The sequence below is a fragment of the Mirounga angustirostris genome, unplaced genomic scaffold, assembly GCF_029215605.1.
Source record: "Mirounga angustirostris isolate CCGP_5_RB_7025 unplaced genomic scaffold, mMirAng1.0.hap1 SCAF_8, whole genome shotgun sequence".
Classification (NCBI taxonomy): Eukaryota; Metazoa; Chordata; class Mammalia; order Carnivora; family Phocidae; genus Mirounga; species Mirounga angustirostris.
The window spans coordinates 95410391-95437428 of record NW_026991716.1 but is presented as its reverse complement, the minus strand read 5'-3'; the positions used below and the strand labels follow the sequence as shown (position 1 = coordinate 95437428).

The 27038-nt window shown below is 42.8% G+C and overlaps 1 protein-coding gene and 1 non-coding gene across 3 annotated transcripts in view; one reads left to right on the top strand and one right to left on the bottom strand.

Moving 5' to 3' along the window:
* Nucleotides 1–2782: 2782 nt before the first annotated feature.
* Nucleotides 2783–27038, top strand: part of SLC22A16 (solute carrier family 22 member 16) — a 40204-nt gene continuing 15948 nt past the window's right edge. For both annotated transcript variants that reach the window (XM_045865314.3, XM_045865313.3), the window contains exons 1-3: nucleotides 2783–2902; nucleotides 16356–16835; nucleotides 23655–23772. In XM_045865314.3, coding sequence (XP_045721270.1) covers nucleotides 2850–2902; nucleotides 16356–16835; nucleotides 23655–23772 — 651 coding nt within the window. In that variant the 5' untranslated portion in view covers nucleotides 2783–2849. The remainder of the gene's footprint in view (nucleotides 2903–16355; nucleotides 16836–23654; nucleotides 23773–27038) is intronic.
* Nucleotides 18159–18231, bottom strand: TRNAK-CUU (transfer RNA lysine (anticodon CUU)). Its single transcript has one exon. It is a non-coding gene; the product is annotated as a tRNA-Lys (tRNA).

The following is a 27038-nucleotide window of genomic DNA, read 5'->3' as shown; positions in this document are numbered from 1 at the left end:
ATGAGTCAGAGGAACAGACAGGGCCATGTCAGGACTTTGGGTTTTATTCTAACAGTGACAGAAAGCTGCCAAGCAAGGGAATGTCTTACCCGGAATTATATTTTAAGGAGCTGTGTGGGGGCAAGGGAGGAAGCATGGAGACCAGTTAGGAGGATGTTGTATAATCTGGGCTGGAGATGATAGTTTGGACAAGAAGGTTAGCAGTGGGGGTAGACAGAATCAAGCTCTGTCATAAAGGCGGAGCACCTGGAATTTTCTGATGGAAAAGGGTGTGGAGTATGAAAACAGGAGAGGGATAAAAGGAGACACCAGGGGTTTTGGCCTAAGCAACTGGTGCAAGAGGTGCCATTTGCTGAGATGGGAAATGGTGGAGAGGAGTGGGAATGAAGGTGATCATGGTAAGTCTGAGGTGGCTTTTAGACCTGTGGATGAGGTGGTGGCATTTACAAGTCTGGAGTACTGGGCTGAGGTCAGCTTGGACATGTGGATCTGGGAGTCATTAAAAGCCATAGGAGTAGATCATGGGTCAGTAAACCTTTACTGTAAAGGGTCGGATAGTACAATTTGAGGCTTTGTGGACCATACAGTCTGTCACAACTACTCAAGTCTGGCATTGCTGTATGAGGGCAGCCATAGACAATATATGAAGGAACGAGCATGACTGTATTCCAATAAAACTTTATTTGCTAGAGCAGGTAGCAGACCAGATTTCGCCCATGGACTGTAGTTGGACTGCGTTATGCTACTGAGGGAGAATGTAAAAAGAGAAGAGTTCAGAGCCCTGGGCCACTCCAACATTGAGAGAAAATGGGAAAAGGAGGAGGATCTAAGTGACAGAGAACAGCAAGCTGGAAAGTAAGAGAAAAATCATGGGACTGGGGAAGCACAGGCTTAAAACACAAGATGTTTTTAAGAAAGACAAACTGATATTGTGGTAACAGGAAACATTGTCAAACACTTTGAGATGGGAAAAATTTTTTTTTAAGATTTATTTAATTTGACAGAGAGAGACACAGCGAGAGCAGGAACACAAGCAGGGGGAGTGGGAGAGGGAGAAGCAGACTCCTTGCTGAGCAGGGAGCCCGATGCGGGGCTCGATCCCAGGACTCTGGGGTCATGACCTGAGCCAAAGGCAGATGCTTAACTGACTAAGCCACCCAGGTGCTCCATGATTATACCTTTTAAAATAATTTTTCTTGAACAGTGGGAATTAAATAAGGATTGAGAATTGACCATTGGCTTTGGCAACATGGAGATCATGGTGACTTTGATAAGAGGTATTTTAGAGTAGTAATAAAAGATTGATTGGAGCAGATTGTATAAAACTATAATAATAAAGACACATGGGCACAGGGAAAAAGAAATAGATCAATGGAACAGATTTAGAGAGCCCAGAACAAACCCACACAAAAATAGAAAGTTTATAGATGACGAGGTGGCAATGCAGAGAAAATGCAGAGTATTCAATAAATGGGGCTGGGACAATTTTTTATCTGCATGGAAAAACCCAAAATTGGATCGCCATCTTAAACCAAACAATCTCTTCCAGTGGATTTAAGACCTAAATGAGAAAAGCCAAAAGCTAAAACTTTTAGAAGAAAATATAACAGAATATTTTTGTGACCTCATGGTAAAGCAGAATTTTTTAAACAAATTACAAAATCACAAGTTCTAAAGGAAAATATTTATGAATTTGACTTCATTAAAATAAAAAATACCACTTCTGATCATTGAAAAACACCATAAATGGATTGAAAATACAATGTTTCATAACCTTTAACTGACAGAGGAGAGGTATCTAGAATATACCAGTAGGTGAGGGAAATACTTTGGGAGGGCACTTCCCTCGGTTTTTCAAATTCTGTTCAAGCACAAGTTTCTTGCTGGTACTAATTCTGCCTGAGTCTCTACCCAGAGAGTTCCTTTGCTCTTTGGGAAACATACAAGCTTGAACACAGCCCTGCCAGAGCCTGTCACTTCTCAGGCTCATCAGAATCCCTTCTTTATGCTCTGCTCTTGGAGACCCTGTCCTGGCCCTCAAACCGTTGGCCTTCTCTGAGAAAGCGGTATTTGTCCTGGTCAAGAGGGGAGTCCAGAGGGCGCCTGGGTGGCTCAGTTGGTTGAGCGACTGCCTTGGGCTCGGGTCATGGTCCCCGAGTCCTGGGGATCGAGTCCCACATCGGGCTCCCGGCTTGGCGGGGAGCCTCCTTCTCCCTCTGGCCCTCTCCCCTCTCATGCTGTTTCTCTCTCTCTCTCTCTCAAATAAAATAAATAAATAAATAAAATCTTAAAAAAGTGGAGTCCAGAAACGTACATAGAAAACCAAATTCTGCAGGACACCCTTCAGCACGCAAGTTGGAGAGCCACGCTTGGAAGGCGCGGCTTTTCAAAGATGCTAGGTTCTTGCAGCCCCCAAACCTAACCCGGGCCTCTCATTCCTCCCTCGGGCTGTCCCGAGGCACTGCGACGACCGAGAGAGAGAGAGAGAGAGAGAGAGAGAGAGAGAGAGAAGGAGAGGGAGGGAGAGGCAGAGAGGCGCGACCACGCGGACGCGGCGGCGGGCTCCCGGGACCACAGCGCAGCCGGGACGAGGCCGCGGCGGCGGGGAGAAGCGGGAGACTGCGCTGGCGGGGAGGAGAGATGGCGCCTCGGAGGGAGGAACCAGCCCGGCCCCGCGCGCGGCCCGCGCCCTCTGGCGCGCGGGGGACTCAGACTGCCGGGCTGGCCCCCCGGGGCGCGGCGGGCACGGCCGGGGCGGGGCGGGGCGGGGCGGGGCGCGCTGTCCGCGGGCCCCCGGCTCTCGGCGAGCTCGGCGTGTCCAGCGTGGGAGCGCAGTGCACCGCGGCACCATGCGGTCCCACAATTTCGAGCTGATTTTTGACCGCGTGGGGCACTTCGGCAGGTAGGGAGTTGGGGGTGCGGAGGAGGAGGGGGGACTGGCGGAGGGGAGCGGGAGCCACGTGGAGGAGGCGCCGGTGGGGTCTGTTTCTTTCCGTTGCGGTGGGGTTCTCGCGCGGCGCTAGCCATCCGAAAACCTCTCCGCCTACTTTCGTGGGGAAGTCGGAAGACCCGCGTCCAGACTCCTGGCTCCGACCTGGCCGTGTCCTCTCGGACTCTGGCGCCGGGATCTCCCCTACAGCGAGCAGAGGGGCCCCGGGGCTGGCCTCGGGAGTGGTGGGTGCGGGCCCCCGCCGGCCTGCCTGCTGCGACAGGTGGGACTTGGGGCGCGCCCTCTGCGGGAGCCGGAGTCCCCAGGCCCGGCCCGAGACGCCGCCGGGTCACCCTAGTAGAGCAGTGCCTGTCCCTGGCGGCCAGTTTCTCTGGTCCGCCAAACCGGCTCCTCTTTCACTTTCCCGGACGACTGCTGTCCAGCTCGGCCCCGTAGGGTCTCCCTCTGTGCCTGGCAGGTATTGCCCAGGAACAACGGTTAGTCAGATTTTGTTGCCATTTGTAGAAACTCATATGTGCCTGGTACATTGTGTCGGGTGGTTCATTTGCATTCACATGCAGCGCTTCATTTGATGTCCTTACAGAGGAGGTGTGGGCAACCTGATTTTAGTGATTGGGAAACTGAGGCTGGTGGGGCCAGGGACCCACAGACACCCTGCACTGGGACCCCGATTGAGCCACTTGACACCCTCCTTCCATTTGTTAAATTGATTAAGACATTAAAAATATTTCATTCGTTCATTCGTGGAGAAACGCTCCACTGTCTGACCCAGAACGTTTTGGGAGAAGAGGCAGCTGGGTGAGGGGCTATACAGCATGACGATCCGAGTTTGGAGCTGAGTCTGAATCCTGGCCTGCCTCTTACTTTTAATATGATTCTGAGAATATTTGGGCCTCAGTTTCCTATCCACAGAATGGGAATCACAGTCATTGCTGCCTTACCTCCCTCCTGGGCTTATAGTGAAGAGATGATGCGGTGCTGCTCTCCAAGTTGGAAAGTTGCACAAATGTTGGTTATTATTTTGTGTTCACCCCCCAAAAAAGGGGTGAGCGGCCGGAGGAGGGGCAAGAGACCCCAGTTCTCTCCTGCTTCCTCCTGAGACCTGTATTATTGAACACGGATCTGTGCCTGGCTGTGTCAGAAGCTCTTTGTACATGGTAGCTTCCTTCCTCACTATAGCTCCATGAGATTGGTGGCATCACCCATTTTACACATGAGAAAACCAGGGCCTGTGCCTGTCACAGATCTAGTAATAGCAGGGCAAGATTGGATGTCGCTGGATGTCCATCAGCTTCCACAGCCCACGCTCTCAACAGCGATGCTGTCTTGAGCATAGTTAGGTACCAACCCCGTGGCTCCACAAGGCTCTTTATATATTATCTCGTTTTGTCCTTCTTGAAGCAGGATAGCGTGGGGATTATAAGATCGGCTCTGGGGTTGGATGTCTGAATTCCAGTCCTGGCTCTACCACATACTAACTGTATGATCTTCAGCATTTTACTACATCCTCATCTGTAAAATGGGGATAATAATAGTACTCCAAATATTTATTATAAGGACTCCACATGCAGCCTCTCATTATATCCTTATAGTAGCCCTAGAAGGTAAGAGGTACAAATACCATTCTTTCCCTCTGTATTTTAGGGATTAACTCAGGTCATTATATCAGCTGGTGTTTGGCTAACAAAGAGATCCCTCAGTTAGTTGGAAGTTTGTCCTTCTCCAGTAACTATTCAGGGTAGGTCCTGTCCCATGGGATCATCCAGGGACCCACATGGGTGAGGCAGCTCCGCCATCCACAGCATGGGGCTCGCTCCCTGTGCTTGAGGCATCTGCTCCCATTGTCCTCACTCACATTGGTCAAATGAAGCTCTCCATGGTGGGAGAAGAGGAGAATGGATTGGGGGAGACAACTCTTGGCCGGCTATAATAATGTGAGCGAAAGTCTTAACATTCAGGAAGTTCTCAATAAAGCCTGGTTATTGTTACCTGAGTCCTCATCCTGGTGGGAACAGCTGGCTTGTGAAAGCAGCACGTAGCAAGGGAAGGGTAGCAAGCTACTGCTTACAGGAGAAGGTGAAAACAGTGTGACCAGAGCACAGGACCCTCAGTTTTCGGTGATGTTTGCTCTAATTATGCTCTTTATTGTTTATAAATAGAAAGGGAGGTCATTGGGTTTTGTTATTTAGCCTTCTTTTAAGGAAACCTAGTGAAAATGTTAAGTAGAGAACCCTAATTCTCTTTCATTTCTCATTAGTCATTTCTAGGCTGAGGAAGCACTATCCTAATCACCTTTAAGAGAGGAAAGCAGGACACTTGGAATTAAAAAGGCATTCCCGGTCTTGTCCTGCAGCCATGCTGAAGTTCCATAAATTCATGGCTTATGGCCCGGGTGAGAGGGAACTGAGGAGACACACCCCAGTATCTGTGCTGGGATAATCTAAGACCCTGGATCCCTGAGTTGTCTTGGCTTAAGGGGAGGAATGATTTAAAATCTCAGAGTTGGAATGTGGAGCCTACAGCTGATTTACACCTATGGACATAGGTAGCTTTGTTTTGCTTTGTTTTGTTTTTCAACATAAAAAGCTGTTTTGGTTCTTCCTTTTTGACTTCACCTTAAGAACATCATAAGAGCTAGCACTTCTGTGTACTTACAGTGTGCCAGAGTGCTGTACATGTATGAACTCTTTTCATTCCCAGAACAACCCACTTTTCAGATAAGGAAACTGAGGCACAGAAAGTTTAAGGAGTAAGTTTAAGCAGTCTGTAAGTAACAGATACAAGATTCAAATCTTGGCAGTTTGGTTCTGGAGTCCATGCTCTTAATCACAGTGGGATGCCACCTGTTATGCTTCTTTGTACAGAATGATACAGATCTAGGACTGAAAGTAATTTCTTCACCTGTCACCCAGATTACATGGGCCCATTTTCTAGGGGTTCTGGTCATCTTTGCTTTTCTTTGCTTCTGAGTTTTCTGCCTATTGTGTCTGTATGATTTTTTTTCCATTAGTGTGTCTCTCTAGCTGTGAACGCAGCGGTGTGTTGTATCTATAAGTATTATCCCGGAGGGGCCTTAGGTTGGGCCTGTGGATAACACCTGATGGACAATAGTCTTTGTAAGGGAGAGAGTGATATGTCACGATGCTAGCTGCCTAGGGAAGTAGGGTCTTGTTTTTTCAAGAAGTTATCCTTGCAACAGGGAAAGGGAAGTTTGAATTGAAAGGATACTTTGGACCTTTCTGGCACATGAAAAGCATATTTATGTGAACTAGCATGGATTGTTTGGAGACTGATAGGTGGTTTATTATTCCTGGGGGATGAAGTATGCAGGTGAGAGAAGAATATCCCCAAGAATGTTTTTGTATGGCATGCTAAGGAGTTCAGGTATTAGGAAGGTCGCTTTGCAGAATGGAAGTTGCATTGAAAGGGCAAGAGTTTGGGCAGAGCCCAGAGAAGACCTAGTAAGAGCCTAGGTGGGACATAAGGAGGGTCTGGACTGAAGCAAGGGGGAGTGTGAACAGGGAGGACTGGACAGTTTTAACGGGTGGAATTGAAGGGACCTCCTGGTTATGAAGGAGAAGTGGGAAGGATCTGTCGGCCATATTTCTGGTTTGTGTAGATGATGGGGTCCGAAACTCAGAAACAGTTACACTCCAGGTGGGGCAGGCCTGGGGCTTGGATCAATTTGAGAGTGTACTGAGTTCCTCGTGGGAATTCCAGGTTGAGACATTTAATAGGCATTTGGATAAATGATGTATTGCTCAGCAAGACGCCTCCTTGTCAGTATGGATTGGGTGACTATTCAGGGCTGAAGGCAGATTTCTGATAGTTTTTCTTTGGGCAGGAGCACCTTTTCTGGAAAAACAGAGTTGGCTCACCTTTAGCCACAAGCACTCAAGCTTCAGGGCTTCTAGGCTCTTCTCTTGGCTGGCTATCCCCCAAAGACCCTGAGAATAGCATTTGCGTGTTCTCCCTCCCTTTCTGTTGCTAGGAAAAGGTCACTTGATTCTTGCTTACTTTTAGCTTTGTGTATTTCTTTTCTGAACTAGCTGCCAGATACAGAGTTGAATTTTGCAACTGTGGCCAGCTCCAGCGTGTGGTGTCCTGATAACCACAACCCATTCAGTTGACTCCATTTTACTTCTTTATCTACACAGGGTTCTATGAGAAGTGAGGAATGGGGGCCCCGTACCATCTTGGCAGTCATCCCTGAGGACGTGGGGGGCTTGCCAGCTTGATAACTTCACATCACCACTTCTGCAACTTTGCTTAGCCTTGCCAACTTGTGATAGTCTTCAAAGTGGGGTGTGTTCACCCCTGTGGTGGGCAAAGATCATCTTTTGGAGTACCATAAAAAACACCTATTTTACATATGAATGTGTGTATATAAGTAAATATAAATATGAGTTTTTATTTCAACATGCATAAGATTTTAACTCAGTATATAAATATTGCATATCCATATATGCTCATTTTATTTTATTTTTAAAGATTTTATTTATTTATTTGAGACAGAGAGAATGAGAGAGACAGAGAGCACATGAGAGGGGGGAGGGTCAGAGGGAGAAGCAGGCTCCCTGCCAAGCAGGGAGCCCGATGCGGGACTCGATCCCGGGACTCCAGGATCATGACCTGAGCCGAAGGCAGTTGCTTAACCAACTGAGCCACCCAGGCGCCCCATATATGCTCATTTTATACATCTGTGCACATACACACACATACACACATTCTTTTTTTTTTTTTTTTTGCTGATGGAGAACCCAGTCAAAAAAATACTTTTTCAAAATTCTTTATACACTGGCCTCTTGAGCACCTCTCTTTACCAGAGGCACTGAGTGTGCATTAACCTCAGCGCAGTTCATTTTAACCCTGAGGGATTCTGGGACATTCTATAGACGCCGCACTACACACCATGCTAGGTACCACAGGAGACACGAGAGTGACTGCAGTGCAGTTTCTACCTTTGTGGGACTTTCATTCAGCCTTTTGTGGGACTTTTGTTGTTGTTGTTGATTTGGTAGAGAAATAGAAAACGTTCACCTGGTGTTCTTTAAAAAACCAACATAAAGAACAGAAGGGTACTTCAGCTGTCTATCGCCACCACAGAAGAGAAAGGAAGCAATGGGAGAGAAAATGCAGGGCAAGCAAATAGGAAGGCTGGACCTGGGAGAAGCAGGCAGTGAAGGGTGAAGAGGGGCTGAACGGGGAGGTGTGGAGAGGAAACACCAAGGCAGGAACAGGTGAGGCCAGCAATTCTCACAATGTGCCCTGTGCCATCTTTGGGTCTGCAAGGCCCAAACTGCTGTCATAGTAACATAGAGACACTGGTGGCCGTCTTTACTCTCATTCCTCATGAATATACAATAGGGTTTTCCAGAGCCTAGCTGACATGTAACAATGTATCAGATCAAATGCAGACACTGATTGGAGAAACTAGCTGTCTTCTAGTCATCTAAGTTGTATGTGTGTGCACGCATGTTTTTAAGATTTTATTTTTAAGCAACTTCCACATGCAATGTGGGGCTTGAACTCACAACCCCAAGATCCAGAGTCACCTGCTCCACCGACCAAGCCAGCCAGGTGCCCCTATTAATCTAAGTTGTTGTTTTTTTAAATCTAAGTTTTAAATGTAAAACACCACAATTCTTCTTACTAATTTTGTTTCATTTTGTTTTGAAAACTATAGCTATATGTTCTTTAATGTTAACACGCAGTGGGCTTATTAATATGTTTAAGTGGATGAATAAATATTTAAAATGTTCATTTTAATTTCTAATGCATACTGACAACTCACATAAAGACAAGGCCCTTGGGATCCTCAAGATTTCTACGACTGTAAAGGCTCCTGAGAACAAAAAGTGTGAGAACAAGTGAGCTAAAGGATGGTCAGAAGGGCCTTCCAGTGAGGGGGACGTCAGGACCAGGGGGGTGGGCTGCTTTGAAAAGTAGGCAGCGAGATGAAGATCACATGTGTCAACAGTGCGATTTGGCGTGGGTGTGCTCTGATGGGACCTATTTTCTACTTCTTGTCATGACGGTTTTATAGTAATGTTCTTCATTGTCTGCACTGATCCTTTTAAAATTGGATATTGAAACCATCTGCCCAAAGGGGGCTGTTCTGACTCTTTATTCCAGCGGTTTGAAATGAGTGGGGCAGTCCAAATGTTATGTATTCTACCCTGCCATCCAGTGGGCACCGTTGTCCTTGTGAGGCAATTTTTATTTCAGAAAATAAGTCCATGTTAGTTTGAGTCTGTGAATTTGGAGACTCTACATTTTAAATTTTGAATACAATTATAGATTTTTGGATACTTTCAGATTTACAGAAAAGTTGCAAAGATAGTACAGAGAGTTCCTGTATGTCCCTCACGCAGTGATCCCCATTGGGAACACCTTACGTTACTGCGGCACATTTGCCAAACTAAGAAGCTGACATTAGTATATTACTATTATGTAAACTCCAGACTCTGTATAGGTTTCACCAGGTTTTCCACTAATGCTCTCTTCATGTTCCAGGATCTAACCCAGGGTACCGCACTGCTTTTAGTTGGTATATTATCCCACTGTCCTCTACTCTGTGGTAGTTTCTCAGTCTTTCCTGTTTTTTTGTTGTTGTTTGTTTGTTTGTTTGTTTTTATGACCTTGACCATCATTAGGCATTTTGGCCTGGCAACCTGTAGAATGTCCTACAGTCTGTGATTATCTGTTGTTTTTCTCATGGTTAGACTGGGGTTATGGCTTTTAGAAGGTGCCACAGAGGTAAGTGCTTGTTCATCACATCCTATGAGGAGGTACATGACATCCACATAACATCACTGGGGATGTTAAACTTTCAACATTTGGTGAAGATAGCATGTGTCTGATTTCTCCCACTGTAAAGTTACTATTTTTTCCTTTTTCCTCCTATATTCTTTGGGAAGGAGTCACTGTGTCTCAGCCTGCCCTCCAGGAGTAGAGAGTGGGAGTTAAGCTCCCATCTCTTGTAGAGGGGGAATGTTTATAGATAATAGTTGGAATTCTCCTGGGAAAAAAGATTTGTCTCTTCTCTCCTTTTTATTTGTTTGTTCAACCAGATAGTGCGTTTGTCAGGATTCTCCAGAGAAACAGAATGGATAAGATATATAAATAGATAGATAAGAGGAGATTTAGGATAGGAATTGGTATGCACAATTATAGAAGCGAGAAGGACCACAATGTGCCATGTGCAAGCCCAGAGATCTGGGAAAGCCAATGATGTAATTTAGTCCTAATCCAAAGGCCTGAGAACCGCAGGGCTGATGCTGTAAGTCCCAGGCAGGGTCTGAACCAGGGGCACCAATGTCTGAGGGCACAAGAACATGGATGTTTCAGCCCAAGCAAAGAAAGTGAACGTGGATGTTTCAGCCCAAGCAAAGAAAGTGAATTAGTCGTTCGTTGGTCTTTTTGTTCTTCGGGTCCTCAGCTGATTGGATGATGCCCACCACATTGGCGAGGATGATGTTTCCTTGGTTTACTGATTCCAATGCCAATCTCTTCTGGAGATCCCTCACAGACACACCCAGATATAATGTTTTACCAGCTGTCTGGGCATCCTGTGGCCCAGTCAAGTTGATTCATAAAATTAACCATCACAGGTTAATCACCCTTTGTCAACTTGCAACCCATATGGATCTCCTTAAACCAAACTTAATCTCTAAGTAAAGACAATAGCACGGTCTTAATTCCACTTGACTTGATACAGCTATCCTGAATACAATGCACACTACACTAATCCTTTCCCCAGAAGGAGACGTAAAGTCCTTGGATGATGTTTATTCTTCTGATATTCTGTAACTTAAATATTATGATGTAACACTACTTAAATACTGATATAAAGTCAGCACATCTTATGTTATATGAGAAGAGAATAAGGAAGAAAGTGAAGATATTTGCTTCATATATGTCTATACACACAAACATAACAAAATAAAGAAGAAATACTCATGACAATTACAGTCCTTGTTTCTGTAAGTAGTCACGTGGTTGTAGGTGGTATTTATTATAACTACCTTCTTTCATGACCCATTTTATATTCCTTTGCCTTAAGCAAACATCTCAGTTGGCTATGGACCTTTCACCTGATAGAGTGACCCACCCTTTATTCCTGAAGGGTCTGGGCCATTAGTAGTCCTGCCTGGATTGGGTTGTAATTTTCCACTGACCTTCATTACAAGGCACTGTAATACTCAGAGACACCCAAAGGGATCTCCTGTATTTCAGACATATTCTTCCTTACTGTCATTGGGGAGCCAATTTCCCCCCTTTTTTTAAAAGATTTTATTTATGTACTTGATAGAGAGAGACACAGCGAGAGAGGGAACACAAGCAGGGGGAGTGGGAGAGGGAGAAGCAGGCCTCCCGCCGAACAGGGAGCCCGATGCGGGGCTCTATCCCAGGGCCCTGGGATCATGACCGGAGCCGAAGGCAGACACGTAATGACTGAGCCACCCAGGCCCCCCCAAATTCCCCTTGGTAGTCAGGATCAATCACCCCAGCCAACACTGTAACTCCCTTCTTTGCCTTTTGATTCAGAGGCCTGAGGAACCGAAAGTGGCCAGGCAGCAGTCTTTATTTCCAGTTCAGTGGAATCATTGTTGTGTCTCCTAGTGGAAACATTCTTCCCTCTGGAACTAAGATCTTTAGGCTAGCAGAGAGTAAGGGTGTGGGAACAGGAACCAAAGTTTTGTTAATGGGTCCCTAAGTATAACTCCCATTTCCACCCCTTGATTCCTGGACTCATGAGTGCTGACTAGGAGAGAAATAGCTCCATATATTGGACCCTGATTCAGAGCATACACAGCTTGCTAGAGAATCTCGTCCTAGCCCTACATGATATTGCCACCTAGCTGGCTTTGTAATTGAATCTTCAAAAGGCTATTCCACAATTTTATCAAACCAGGGGCTTCAGGATAGTGGGGAACATGGTAAGATCAGTAAGTTTTATGAACAGCGGCCCACTGCCATATTTTTTTGCAGTGAAGTGAGTTTCTTCATCATAAGCAATGCTATATGGAATACCCCAATGATGGATAAAGCATTCTGTAAGTACGGGAGTTTTGGCAGAAGCATTGTGCAGGGAAGGCCAATCTATATCCAGAGTATTTATTCTAGTAAGGACAAAATGCTGTCCAGATGGTTCTGCACAATAAGCAGACATTCACCCCAGGAGTGGTACCATATTGGGGCTCACTGTTGGTCTCTGCTGCTGGGTAGTGGTACCATATTGGGTACTCAATGGTGTCTGTAGCCAGATCAGCTCACTGAGATGCTGAGCCCTTGCATAACCTCTGTCCCTGCCACCATAACCACTTTGTTCATTAGCCCAATGGGCAATGACAAGATGGCTTGGGAAGGAAGCCAGCTAGTATCCATAGAATGGATCATCCTATCTACTTGATTATTAAAATCCTCTTCTGCTGAGGTCATCCTTTGGTGAGCACTCACATGCGACACAAATATCTTCACATTTTTTGCCTATTCCTAGAGGTCTATCCACATACCTCTTCTTCAAATTTCTTTGATGCCAATTTTCTGATCATGCGCCTTCCAAGTCCTTGACCATCCAACTAAACCATCGGCTACAGCTTATGTGCAGATATATGATCAATGTCTGGCCGTTTCTTCTTCCAAGTGAAGTGTGCAACTAGGTGAATTGTTTGAAGTTCTGTTCACTGGGAGGATTTCCTTTCATGACTGTCCTTCAGGCCTGCCCCAAAGAGGGGCCATGGTGCTTCAACTGTCCCCTTTCAGGGGGTGCCTGCATATTGTGTGGAGCCAGCTGTAAAATCAGGCCCAAGTCTTTTACTCTGTCAGCTGACTGTAGGGAGCTCCCATGAGGCCAGTGGTGCAAGCTGGGAGAGAGAAGGCACTGCTTAAAGACTTAAACATGAGACTGGAAACAGTAAATCTCCTAGTAGAAAACAGGGAAAAGCTTCCTGCCGCTGATGTTGGCACTGATTTCATAGATATGACATCAAAAGCACAGGCAACAAAACCCAAAAATAAACCAGTGGGGCTACATCAAACTGAAAAGCTTTTTCACAGCAAAGGAAACAAATCAACAGAGTAAAAAGGCAACCTACAAAATGGGAGAAAATATTTGCAAACTATAGATATGATAAGGAGCTAATTTCCAAACAAAATAAGGAACGCATACAACTCCCAACCAAAAAATTAACAACCTGATTAAAAAAATGAGCCTAGGACTTGAAAAGACAATTCCCCAAGGAAAATATACAAATGGTCAATAGGTGTATGAAAAAAGGTCTTTTGTCATTAATCATCAGGGAAATGTAAGTCAAAAGCACAATGAGATATCACCTCATACCTGTCAGGGTGGCTATTATTAAAAGAAGACAAAGGCCAACGCATGTTGGTGAGGATGTGGAGAAACTGGAACACTTGCGTGCTGCTGGTGCGAACGCAGACTGGTGCAGCCGCTATGGAAAACAGTATGGAGACTTCACACATATGATCCAGCAATCCCACTTCTGGGTGTATGTTTAGAAGAACTGAAGCCAGGATCTCAAAGAGATATTAGCACTTCCATGGTTATGGGTATTCCGTGGGCAGCCCTAGTCACAATAACTAAGATGTGGAAACAACCTCAGTGTGTATCCACAAATGAATGGATAAAGGAAATGTGGTGTGTACCTACGATGGAATAGTAGTCAGCCTTAAAAAAAGAAGGAAATTCTGCAATACACAGCAATATGGATGAACCTTGAGGACACTTTGCTAAGTAAAATAAGCCAGACACAAAAAGATAAGTATTGCGTGATTCCACTTATAGGAGGTACCTAAGGTAGTAAAATTCATAAAAATCAAAGACCAGAATGGTGGATACAGGGGCCAGAGGGGAGTCAGTAGTGCTTCTAAATCTAATCCGATGAGACAACCAATTCCAGAAACCCCAGAACTAGTTCAGAAAATTCATTCTTAAAGTTCTGTTCTGTTTAGAACTACTTTCAGTACCAAAATCTTTATTCATCAAGGTCTCCTAGAGCGACAGAACAAATAGTGTATATATATATATACACACACACACGTGTATATATATATATATACACACACGTGTATATATATATATATATTTAAAGATTTTATTTATCTGACAGAGAGAGAGAGAGAGGGCACAAGCAGGCAGAGCGGCAGGCAGAAGGAGAGGGAGAAGCAGGCTCTGTTGCAGGGAGCCCGATGTGGGACTCGATCCCAGGACCCTAGGATCATGACCTGAGCCGAAGGCAGACGGTTAACCGACTGAGCCACCCAGGCACCCTGTGAACAAATAGGATATATATAGAGATCTAGGTAAGAGATGTATTATAAGAATTGGCTCACACAGTTATGGAAGCAGACAAGTTGCACAATGTGCTGTCTGGAGGCTGGAATCCAGGGCAGTCGGTGGTATTCTTGTGAGGTCCAAGTCTGAAGGTCTGAAAATTGGGAGACTGATGATGTAAGTCCTGGTCTAGTTGCTAGCAGGCTGGGCCCGAGGACCCAGAAGGAGTCCCGCAGGACCAGCCAAGAGAGTCCCTGGCTGTGCACAGGATAGAAATCAAAGTTGAGCCAGCGGGAGGGGAAAGCAGAGTTTATTGAAAGTAGAGAGAAAGTACAAACAGAGCTTCTGGGAGACTCAGAAAGGAAAGGAGGAAATCTCGTCTTTGGTCAGGGTCTGGAGGTTTTTACTGAGGCTCGTGGTCTGGTGTACGTGTCCTCTCAGGCATCCAGGGACCAGTTAGTACAGAGACGAGAGCCCAGGTGTTGTTCTTGGGGGCAGGGGCCTTTGAGATATTTGCCTAGCGCTGGTGGTCTGGAGTATGCATACGAGAGCTTCATCTGGTCATTCTCACCTGGTTCTTCCTTAGGTACTATCTATTCTAAAGAAATCATTAACTCTGTGTTCCTTACAAGGAGGACATATTGTTTGCATTCTGAGGCATGTATAAAGTGGGGGTGCAGGCCCTAGCAAGAAGAGAAGCAGGAAAATGAGCAAAAAGCAGGTTTTTATGGAGTTTTTCAGTTTCCCTATTTCAGTCTGAGTCCAAAAGCCTGAGAACCAGGAATTCTGATGTCCAAGGGTAGGAGAAGGTGGATGTCTCAGCCCCAGCAGAGAGAGCAAATTTGCCCTTCCTCCACCTTTTGCTCGAGTCGGGCCCTCAGTGGATTGGAGGATGCCCACCCACAGGTGAGGGCAATCTTCTTTACTCAGTCTACCCATTCAATTGCCAATCTCACAGACACATCCAGAAATAATGTTTACCAGCTATCTGGGCTTAGCCCAGTCTTGTTGACACATAAAATTAAACAAAACATTATGGACTTGTATATTTATTTTATACCTTGGGATATACCATGCTATTTATTTTGTTGCTCAAATTGTTTCAGCCTTGCCCACTGGGAGCTTTTTCGGATTGATTCCTGTGTGCCTTAGACATGCCCCCAACCTTTTGTATTTTGAGTGCTTCTTTACTTTCTGATTCCACAAGATGCTTTAGGCATATTTTTAACTTTCCCTGTCCTGGTCTTAAATCAGCTTTTTTCCTGGTCCCTTTTACTGGAGAATGTATTTAGAAAATAAGATCTGGGCACTGGATGTGCATGTTGCTATTGGGATGTTGATGCAGGTTGGCCAGGTTCGAGAACGCACAGGATGTCCCGCAGGACCAGCCAGGAGGGTCCTTGGCTTTGCACAGGATAGAAATCAAATGTGAGCCAAGAGGAAAGGAGAGCAGTTTATTGAAGACATAGAGAGAGCAGATACAGACAAAACCTCTGGGGGAGTCGGAAAGGAAAGGAGAGTGAGTTTCATCTTTGCTTGGAGTCTGGGGTTTTTATTGGGGATGGTGGTCTGGTGCAGTGTCTTCTCAGGCATCTGGGAACAAAGATGAGTGTTTAGGTGTCCTCCATAAGTTACTTATGCCCTGAAGCCAGGGGTCTTGATGAGTTAGTGGTCTTGGAAAATGTTCATGATGACCCCACCTGGTCACTCCTTAGATGCTATATACTGTGCTGGAAGTCTCCAAAGAAATCATGAATTCCTTGGCCTTTATAAGGAGGCCATATATTATCTGTTCTATAAGGTGTGTGTAAGGTGGGGGTGTAGCTCCTAGCAAGAGAAGAAGCAGAAAAAGGAGCAAAAAAGTATTTTTTCATGGGGTCCCTTTAGTTTCCCTGTCTCAATGTCATTGCTTGTGACATAACAGAGCTATGTATATATACTAACAAATAATACACACACACACATATGGAAACATCTGTAATTATTTCTGTATTTATACATCTGTATATATATTAAGCTAAATGTAATGAATACCCTTCATATATACTTATAGTCTTTTTGAGCCCATAGGCCAGATACAGTAACTTGCTTTTCTTCTCTTTGCAGATTTCAGATAGTCCTCTATTTTATATGTGCCTTCCAGAACATCTCTTGTGGTATCCACTACTTGGCATCTGTGTTCATGACAGTGTCCCCCTACCATACCTGCCGGCCTCCGGGCAACGTGAGTCAGGTTCTTTTCCACAATGTCTCTAGTTGGAGGTTGGAGGACATCTGGATCCTGTTTTTCACAGGCCATGAAGATCAGATTATAGTGCAGCTACAGAACGGTGAGGTCTGGGAGCTCACAAGTTGTCACCGATTCCGGAGGGATGAAAAGTCTGGCTTGAACTCTGCTTATAATGGCCGGAAGAGCAGCTTTCCTTGTTTGGATGGCTACATCTATGACAAGAGCAAGTGGGACAGCACCGTGGTGACTCAGTGGGATCTGGTGTGTAACCGAGAATGGTTTGCAAAGATGGTCCAGCCCGTATTTATGTTGGGAGTCCTGCTGGGGGCAATGATTTTTGGCTACCTTTCTGACAGGTAAAATGAAGTATTTAGGTTTGTTGCATCAGTGTAGGGTTCATTTTCCTATCTGATTTTCTTAGAGGTCAGGAAATTATGTTCAAAACTTTAGTCATGTTCATACCTCCTATTAAATACCTACCTCTTTGCTGATTGTGTTTAGGGATATACAAAAACCATAGTGGGTAGAGCATGGGTTCTGAAGACAGCCTACCTGGTTCAGATCCTGGTTTCTGCACTTACTAGTCATGAGCCCTGAGAAAATGGCATAACCTGTGTTTCAGAAACTAGTTTATAAACTGGTGATGAAAATAATAGCACTCACTTCAAAGGGTTATTGCAAAATTAATGCAGAAAAAGTACCTTGGACATATAACCACTCAATAAATACTGGTTATTATTTGAATATATATATATTTAAATAAACTTGCTTTTTAATAGATGTAACCTGGTTCTAAGCAGTAATATCTATGAAATTGTGGATTTGATATACTAGCCATATTTTCTTAAAAAACACACATTAAAATGGATACATAGCACTTAAATAAAGCAAAGTTCATCTCTGTGTGGACATGGACTGCGCTTTAAGTACCTGTGCTAACCCACAGAGATGAATTTATTTGGTCCCCATAGTTGTGAATTTTACAGGCATGTGCTGGGCCCTGGAAACCTGAAGGCAACAGCTTAGGTCAAAATCCCTGCCCTTGGGGTATGCTCGTCTAATGGGGCTAACAAATGTCCAAAATAAAAATAATGGCTTTATTGTGGCTGGGGCCATACTAGAAGTGAAAGCCAATGGAGGCAAAGTCTATGGAGGCCTAAAGGGAGGAGTGCCCAGGTCTCCCCACCTCTAACTCACATCCCATGAGGTGCCGTTTGAGTAATGAAATTAGAGAAGTGGAGTCTAGTTATTATTTGGTGGCTAAAGTTATGTTTCTATGATTAAGAATCTTCTGTTCCATAACTGCCTTCCTGGTAGTTGTGTGGAAGGTGTGGAAATTAGGTCAGTCAAAGCCAAAACACATGATTAAAAGGCACCATGAGTGAGAGTCAGCAAAAGCAGCCTTTATGCACAAAGACTTCAAATACTAGAATTGTCAGGCATAGGTAATAAGTTTACTATGTTTACTGCTCTTAAAGGAATAGAAGACAAGCTTAAAATTATTGATAAAAATCTGGAAATTGTATTTTATTAAAAAATTATTTATTAAAAATTTTTTTAAAAAATAAACTCTTTCTTTCTTTCTTTCTTTCTTTCTTTCTTTCTTTCTTTCTTTCTTTCTTTCTTTCTTTCTTTCTTTCTTTCTTTCTTTCTTTCTTTCTTTCTTTCAGTAAGCTCTATGCCCAACATGGGGCTTGAACTCATGACCCCAAGATCAAGAGTCTCATGCTCTACCAACTGAGCCAGCCAGGCACCTCCTGGAAACTTTTTTTTAAAAGATTTTATTTATTTATTCGACAGAGAGAGACAGCTAGAGAGGGAACACAAACAGGGGGAGTGGGAGAGGGAGATGCAGGCTTCCTGTGGACCAGGGAGCCCAATGCGGGGCTCAATCCCAGGACCCTGGGATCATGACCTGAGCCGAAGGCAGATGCTTAACGACTGAGCCACCCAGGCGCCCCTGGAAATTGTATTTTAAAATGACGTAAAATTGAGGAATAACTGCCTAGAACATCTAGAAATACAAACCAAAATAAGTGACTGACAAATTCCTGGGTAGTTTTAACAACCCATTATATAAAAGTAAAGAAAGAATGAGTAAAATGCATGAGAGCTCAGAAAAACTTATCAATAATAAACATCAGAGAGACAGATGGAAAATATGGGAGATTAAAATTCATGAAAGCAGAGGTGTAAGGTCTGAAATACACTTAATATTAGAAACTAATCAATGGAATTTACCACATTAACAGATTAGAGGACAAAACTCATATTAGCAACTCAATAAATATAGGAAAAACATTTGATAAATTTCAAAATTCATTCATGACAAAAACTAAAAGTAGAAGAATGTCCTTAACCTCATAACAGGTATCTACAAAAAGATCTACCATGAACATATAAACTGTGAAATGTCAAAAGGTTTTCCTTTGGAATCAGGAATATATAAAGATGTATGAAACACTGCTTCTGCTTAGTTTTGTACTGGAGATTCTAGTACTATAAAGTAAAACAGAGAAAGAAAAGAGAGGGAGAAGCAGAGGGAGGGAGAAAGTCATAAGCAGAAAGAAGACAAAAAGTCATTATTTTTAGCCATTACAATTCTGTCTGAAGAAAATCCAGCAGATGAATTGTTAGAACTAATGAACTTACATGTAATGAGGTTGCTGGATATGTCATCAATACATATAAATTTAATTATTTTATATCTACTAGTAGTAAATATAAAAATTAAAAAGTGCCATTGCAGAGTCCAGAAATAAAGTCACACTAACATAGTCAATTAATCTATAACAAAGGAGGCAAGAATATGTCATGGGGAAAAGACAGTCTCTTCAATAAATAGTGCTGGGAAAACTGGACAGCTACATGCAAAAGAATGGAACTGGACCACTTTCTTACATCATACACAAAAACAAACTCAAAATGGATCAAAAACCTAAATATGACACCTGCAGGGCGCCTGGGTGGCTCAGTCGTTGAGCGTCTGCCTTCAGCTCAGGTCATGATCCCAGGGTCCTGGGATCGAGCCCCGCATCGGGCTCCCTGCTCAGCGGGAAGCCTGCTTCTCCCTCTCCCACTCCCCCTGCTTGTGTTCCCTCTCTCGCTGTGTCTCTCTGTCAAATAAATAAATAAAATCTTAAAAAAAAATAAATATGAGACCTGAAACCATGAAACGCACAGAAGAAAACATAGGCAGTAATCTCTTTGACATTGGCCTTAGCAACATTTTTCTAGAGATGTCTCCTCAGGCAAGGGAAGCAAAAGCAAAAATAAATTATTAGGGCTGCCCCCAAATAAAAAGCTTTTGCACAATGAAGGAAACCGTCAACAGAATGAAAAGGCAGTCTAGTGAATGGGAGAAGATATTCGCAAATGATATATACATAAGGGGTTAGTATTCAAAAGCTATAAAGAACTTAATACAACTCAACATCAAAAAAACAATCTGATTAAAAAAATGGGCAGAAGACATGAGTAGACATTTTCCCAAAGAAGACAAGCAGATGGTCAACAGATACATGAGAAGATGCTCAACATCACTAAATGCAAATCAAAACCACAATGAGATATCACCTTACCCGTGTCAGAATGGCTAAAATAAAAAAAAAGGAAGACAAGAAATAACAAGTATTGGTGAAGATGTAGAGAAAAAGGCACCCTTGTGCACTGTTAGTGGGAATGTAAATTGGTACAATCACTGTGGAAAAATAGATGGAAGTTCCTCAAAAAATTAAAAATAGGAATACCACATGATCCAGTAATTCCATTACTGAGTATTTACCCAAAGAAAATGAAAACACTAATTTGAAAAGATATTTGCATTTCTATGTTTATTGTAGCATTATTTCCAATAGTCAAGATATGGAAACAGCCTAAGTGTCCACTGATAGATGAATGGATAAAGAAGTTGTGATATATAAATATATATTAATATAATATATTTTATTTATTATCATTAACATATTACATATAAAATGTTATTTATTATATATTAATAAATTGTAATAAAATGCAATATGTTAAAAATATATAACATAACATAATATTAATAATTATATAATTATATAAAATATGTAATATAAATAAAAACAAAATTAATAAAAATATAAATATGCGATAAATATATAATAACTAATAATATAGACTAAAACAATAAATATTAAGAAAAATAATATTAATAAATTATAATATAATGTATAATATGATATATATCATAATATATATGATATATATAGCATTATATGGCTGAATAATATTCCAGCCATGAAAAAGAACAAGAACTTGCCATTTGCAACAACATGGGTGGACCTGGAGGGTATTGTGCTAAGTGAAATAAGTCAAAGAAAGTCAAATATCAGATGATTTCACTTATATGTGGAATCTAAAAAACAAAACAGATGAACAAACAAATAAACAAAAAAACAGGACTAGACCAATAGATACAGAAAACAAACTGATGGTTGCCAGAGGGGAGATGGTTGGGGGATGGGTGAAAAGAACGAAGGGGAATGGGAGATACAGGTTTCCAGTTATGAAATGAATAAGTCATGGGGATAAAAGGTACAGCACAGGGAATATAGTCAATGGTATTGTAATAACATTGTGTGGGACAGATGGTAGCTACACTTGTGGTGAGTATAGCATAATGTATAGAGTTGTTGAATCACTGTGTTGTACATCTGAAACTCATGTAACAGATGTCAACTATACTTCAATTTAAAAAAAGTTAAAAAAATGCCATTGCAAAAACCTAAAAATATAAAATATGTATGGATAAATCAATCAAAAAGTGTATAAGCACTTATGGAGAAAATGACAAACTTCAAGAATCAAATCATTAAGATAAATAGATGTATCATTAGACAAACAGTTGATAGTTCCTTAGGGGACCCTGAAAGAGTAGTTCAATTATAGATATAACTATGGAACAAATAAGGCATCGAACATCAGCAGGAAAAGGATGAATAAATGGTGCTGGGATACTTGTATAGCTGTATAGAAGAAAATACAACTGGTGTCCCTTCCTCACACCTTACAGTACAAACATCAGAAGGATTAAAATCCAGAAGGATTAAAGGTACATACATGAAAGGAAAAACTATATAACTTTAGAAAGATAATAGGGGAGAATATTTTCAGAACCTAATTGAAGGAAGGAAAGATCTTTATTAAGACACAAAAAGCACTAAATTTGACTTCACTAGAATTGATGTCCATGAAAAGACACCATTAAGAGAAGAAAGACAAGCAGGAGAGAAAAAGAGAGACAGAATATTTGCTTTACATATAACTAAAAGATTAGAATCCAGATTACTTAAAGGACTTTTATATCAATAGGAAAAAGACAACCCAAGAGAAAACTGGGAAAAAGATTTGAAGTCACTTTATAAAAGAGAAAATCCAAATGGCTAATGGAAAGATGAAAAGGGTGTCAATGATCTATAACCATACCATTTATTTTTGACCAGTTGTCAAAAGTAGAAAGTCTTGTAATGCCAAGTGTTGGTGAGGATATGGGGTAATAGGATCTCTCGCCCTGCTGGTGTGAATGCAAATTGAGAATGCAAATCAGGAAAACTTTGAAGAATGGTTTCTCATTATATAGAAAAGTTGGTGATGGGCACAGCTCACATGTCCTGGGGCTTGGACCCTGGAGATGCCCTTGCACGTGTCCACATGGGTATGTGCATCAAAAAGCTCCTATAGCATTGTTGCTACCAGCCTGGCCATGCAAGCAACCCAAATGTACTTCAGCCATATTGTAGACACACATATTGCAATATTTCTTGCTGTGGGATGTGCGGCCATGCAATGAATGATTCGTAGCTACACAAACAACAGAGATGAATCTCCAAAAATAGGATTGAATAAAAGAAGCAAGACACAGAATAATACATACAGTACTGTTCGATGATAGAAAGTTAAAAAACTAGCAAAAGTAACCCCTCTTGTTTAGGGCTGCCTATAAATGTGGTAAAATGGAATGAAAAGTAAGGAACTGATGGTTGCCAAAATTAGGATAATGGTCTCTCCAAAAAGGGAGCAAGGAGATGGGGGTTTGGGATCACAAAGGGAGGTGTGAGAAGCTATTGGGAGGGTGGCAATGATCTCTTACTTTGGGTTGTGATTTCATAGATGTTTGAGTCTTATTATTCTCCGAATACATATGTATTTTTATGCATTCTTATGTATGTATGACATATCATAATAAAAAAGCAAAGAAATAAGACCTGATCCCATCGTTATGGAGCTAACAGTGGAGGAGAAAGACTTTTAAATAGATAATTTCAATGAAATGTGAGAAATGCTTTTAAAATAATAACAACTCACATTTATGCACCATTTACTATGCACCAGGTACTGTTTTAAATGTCTTGTGTATTATCTCATTTAATTATTTAAAGACATCTAGGAGGTAGGCACTCTTGGCCCTATTTTAAGTACCGGTGCAAAAAAGGAGGCACGGAAAGTTTATCTGGAGAGTAAGCAGTGGAGCTGGGACTTGAACCCAGGCCTGAACACCTGATTACTACATCGCCTTGTCTCTTCATTTCTGCCTCAAGACCCCAGAGGATGGTCAGAAAAGGCTGCACATTTGACCTGGGTTTTAAATGCTCACTAGGGAAGCGTTTCTAAGGGGGAAGGAAAAATTTCCTGTCATGAGAGAGGCTGGCACCTTCAGGGAATTGTGGGGAGACGCATTTGGCAGAAGCATAGGATGGATAAAAGAAGTGAAGCAAAACTACACCTGGGATTGTTTTTATTTCTGGGCAGTGTGGGAGGGGGGTGTGCTGGTGTGACATGAGGAGGGCTGGTTGGGAGGCCGCTGGGATGAGAGATGTAGGAAATGGTGAAGGCCCAAATGAAGGCAGGAGAGACAGAGAGGGAAGGATGGGCACATATCCCCCCTCCTCTCCCTCACCAGTCCTGGGTCGGCAAGTCCTCTGGGGGATCACCCCGGTGATCATGTGTGTCTATTCGTGGCTTGGGTAGAGGCCTCTCCCCCGAAAGACTGGCCTCTTGCATGTGTTAACTCGTAACTTGCCCCCAGTAAATGAGTGAATAGCAGCAATCAGTACATAAGCAATACTCATCTTTCGTGAATTGGAGTGGGTGCTTCAACTGTTATGACCCTACTTTGCTTGTCCCGCTGTGCCATTCTTATCTTGTAGGCTAGGAAGACGGCTCGTCCTGTGGTCCACAAGCATTGGCGTATTTTTCTTCGGCATAGCAGCGGCTTTCTCATCTGATTATTACGGCTTCATGATCGCTCGCTTTCTTCTAGCCATGGTGAGTTGTGTGTGTGCTTTTTTACAAAAAACCTCATTAATTCTCCTGCAGTGTTTTCACACCGAGCCTAGCTGTCTTAGTTTGGGTCATTTCGAATGCGGTGACAGAGGGCAAGGACTCATCTTTGTCCGTGCCCCTGAGAAGTCTTTCTGTGGAACAGCAGTGCCCTGTGTTTACAGTGAAACTCATTAACGTGAAAAATGGTTGCTTACTAGGCAGAGACTTTTTGTTTGATGCCATGCTTGGCACGTGGTCCACATTCCACAATTACTAAGGCATTATTTCATTTCTGAGCAATTCCAGCGGCCGAGTCAGGCCCTGTATGCATGAGCCATAGGTGTGTTGTTAAAAGTCGTTTGTATACTGTGCAGTAGGAATGAAAACAAGAAAGTGCTGGGCTTTTCTGTTGCGAGGAACAAGGAAATGGAGGGAAAAGGGCATGAGTTTGAATACCAGCCTTGTCATAGTTTGGCTTTTTCACTGTGTGGCCTTGGGCAAACACGGTGTTCTCTTCAAGCCTTAGTTTCTAAGCTGTAAACTGTAGAAAATACTACTTGCTTCACTGGGTTGTTATCAGGAGCCAGTGAGATTAAAGTTAACTTGCACGGTAGGGCACCGGACACGACATAGGCCGTCCTTCCAGTGGGGACTATCATTGTAAGTGGACCAGCCAGTGACGAAGTGTCCCCACACTTGGGGACAGCGTCTAAGCTGCCAAATGACAGCAGCAGTGAATCCTGTTGGAGGTCACCAGTCAAGGATAGTGGAGTGAAGTTTCTGTCTGTGGGAGGAACTTGTGACCTTGCTAAACTCAGGGATGGGTACGCATCCCCATTCACCAGGACGTACGTATGAGCCAAGATTCCGGGGAGAGGCCAAGGACTGCAATCTCAGGGAGGTCCCAGCCCTCACAGAGCAGGCTGGTGTGTTCAGTTTTGAAGTCCTCACTGATGGCTGGACAGGGTTCCTAGGAAGCCATGTGGATGGCCAGGGATAGGGATGATGCATAAAAAGAAAAAAATTGGGGAGAATTGGAGGTGTAGCCCCTTTAAAAAAAGTAATTATATATATTTAGGAAGGTAAAGAGTTTTTAATACAAAAGATGACAAGCAGCAGTCTGTGTCCACTGAGGACAGAATGAGAGGAAATGGCTCTGTGACTGCAGAATGAGATTTGATGAGCCCTTGGTGGGAATGATGATTCAACGGAGGCACAGGGATGGAGAGAGTGTGAAGGTCCTCTTTTGGAAGGCTTAAGAGGATGCATTCTGAAAATATCTGTTTCAGTCTTAGAAATACCATGTGTTTATTTCCAGAACTGAGAAAATGAGACAGCCACTCATTGAATACATTTGTAAATGTGAACTTAATTTTCTGTCTTTGATTTTCAAGAGAAATGTAGTTGGGGTTGAATTCTGAGTAGGGAAGATGCCGGCAGACTCATTTACTCAACACATTTATTAGAATCTGCCCACAGAGTGTAATGCTAAGTAAACCAGACCAGACTGTTTCAATAACCCTACAGTGTAGTGGGAAGGCAAGACACTGATGGGCCATTTTGGAAAATTCAATGTTGACAATGGAGGCGTAACAGTGCGGGGGAGGGGATCTTAAGTTGGGAGAGTGGAGAGTCTGGAGAATTAGGGGCTTTTTAGTGAGGAATGGGTAAGAGAAGAATGTTCCAGGTAGAGACAGCAAGTAAGAAGGCCCTAAGATGAGAAGGAATTGAAGGTCTGGATGTCTGGAGAATAGAGAGGAGGTAAAACACCTTGATGAGGCTGAAGGGATGGGGATGATTAGCCAGGGCCTTGGAGGATGATCAAGAGTTTGCTTGATTTCCTAGAGGCAATGGGAATGTCCTGAAGGGGTTCAGGTGGGGGCGAAGTGGCTGTTCTGGCTGCTATGTGGGGGTGGGGTCAGGGGAGATATGAAGAACAGTGTTCTCCGTGGAGGTGACAGGTGTGAATGAATCCAAGGAGCGTTTTGGAATTACAGAGTTGTGTATGGCTTGACTGAACCCAGTGACAGAAGTAACCAGTAGGAAGTGGGAGTGCGCTCAGGATTACTATGGGAAAAAAAAAAAACCTGCCAGGGACTGATGTTACCGCTTAACTTAATGGGGGAAATCTGTAGTATTTGGCGGTCCTCACCATCTTTGTTTGTGTACTGTAACAACAGCAAACATTACCAAACAACTAGATTCTTGGGTGTGGGAGTCCTCATTAGCAGGGTTCATTATCTGAGTCTTGCAATTATAAGGTTGTATGGAGAAGTGAAAGCTGTTGTCACAAAAATATTAAACTGAACATTAATGCAGTAGAGGCTCCACCACCCACATCCCTGTTTACTACTCGTGTCATGTTCTCTGTCACAGGAAATCGCTTGTAGGTTAGCTTCTTCCTGACTCTCCAATGCAAGGAGAAATTGCAGGTCTTACAAAAGATGTTTGATTACAAAAAGTCTTTGAGAGCAATGGGGAAAACTAAATCATCCTACCCAAATCCCTGGGCCAGTTGGGATGTGGTAGAGCTAGACCAGCTAACTTTTGAAGAAATGAACATCCACAAGGATAATGACATGATGAGTCTTTAAAAGAGTATGATTTGAATATCAAAGGATTAAGAGAGGCCTTTGGCTCTTGAATAATTTTGCAAAAATTAACTTTATGATTTGTGTTACAGAAGTCAAATGTGAAATACTCTTGTAGGAAAAATTCTAATCCTTTCATCACCCCCCCAACAAAAAAATCCATCATTTGATTCATTCTTTGTTTATTCCAAGAATGATCACATATCGCTATTATAGTCTACATTTTGTTAAAGATAAGCTTATTTTCAAAATAAAGTTACTTTCCCCAATTTTTAAAATTGTGGTAAAATACACATAACATAAAATTTACCATCTTAACCATTTTTAAGTATACATTTCAGTGATATTAAGTACATTCATATTGTTGTGCAACCATAGTCACTATCCATCTCCAGAACTCTTTTAATTTTGCAAAACTGGAACTCTATACCCATTAAACACTCTCATTTCCTCCTCCCCCCACCCCCTAGCAACCATATTCTACATTCTATTTCTATGATTTCCACTACACTATTTAACTCATATAAGTGGAATCATACAGTATTTTATCTTTTTGTGATTGGCTTATTTCACTTAGTATAATGTCCTTAAAAGTTCATGCATGTTGTAGCATGTGTCAGAATTTCCTTCCTTTTTAAGGCTGAATAATAGTCCATTATCTGGATAGACCACATTTTG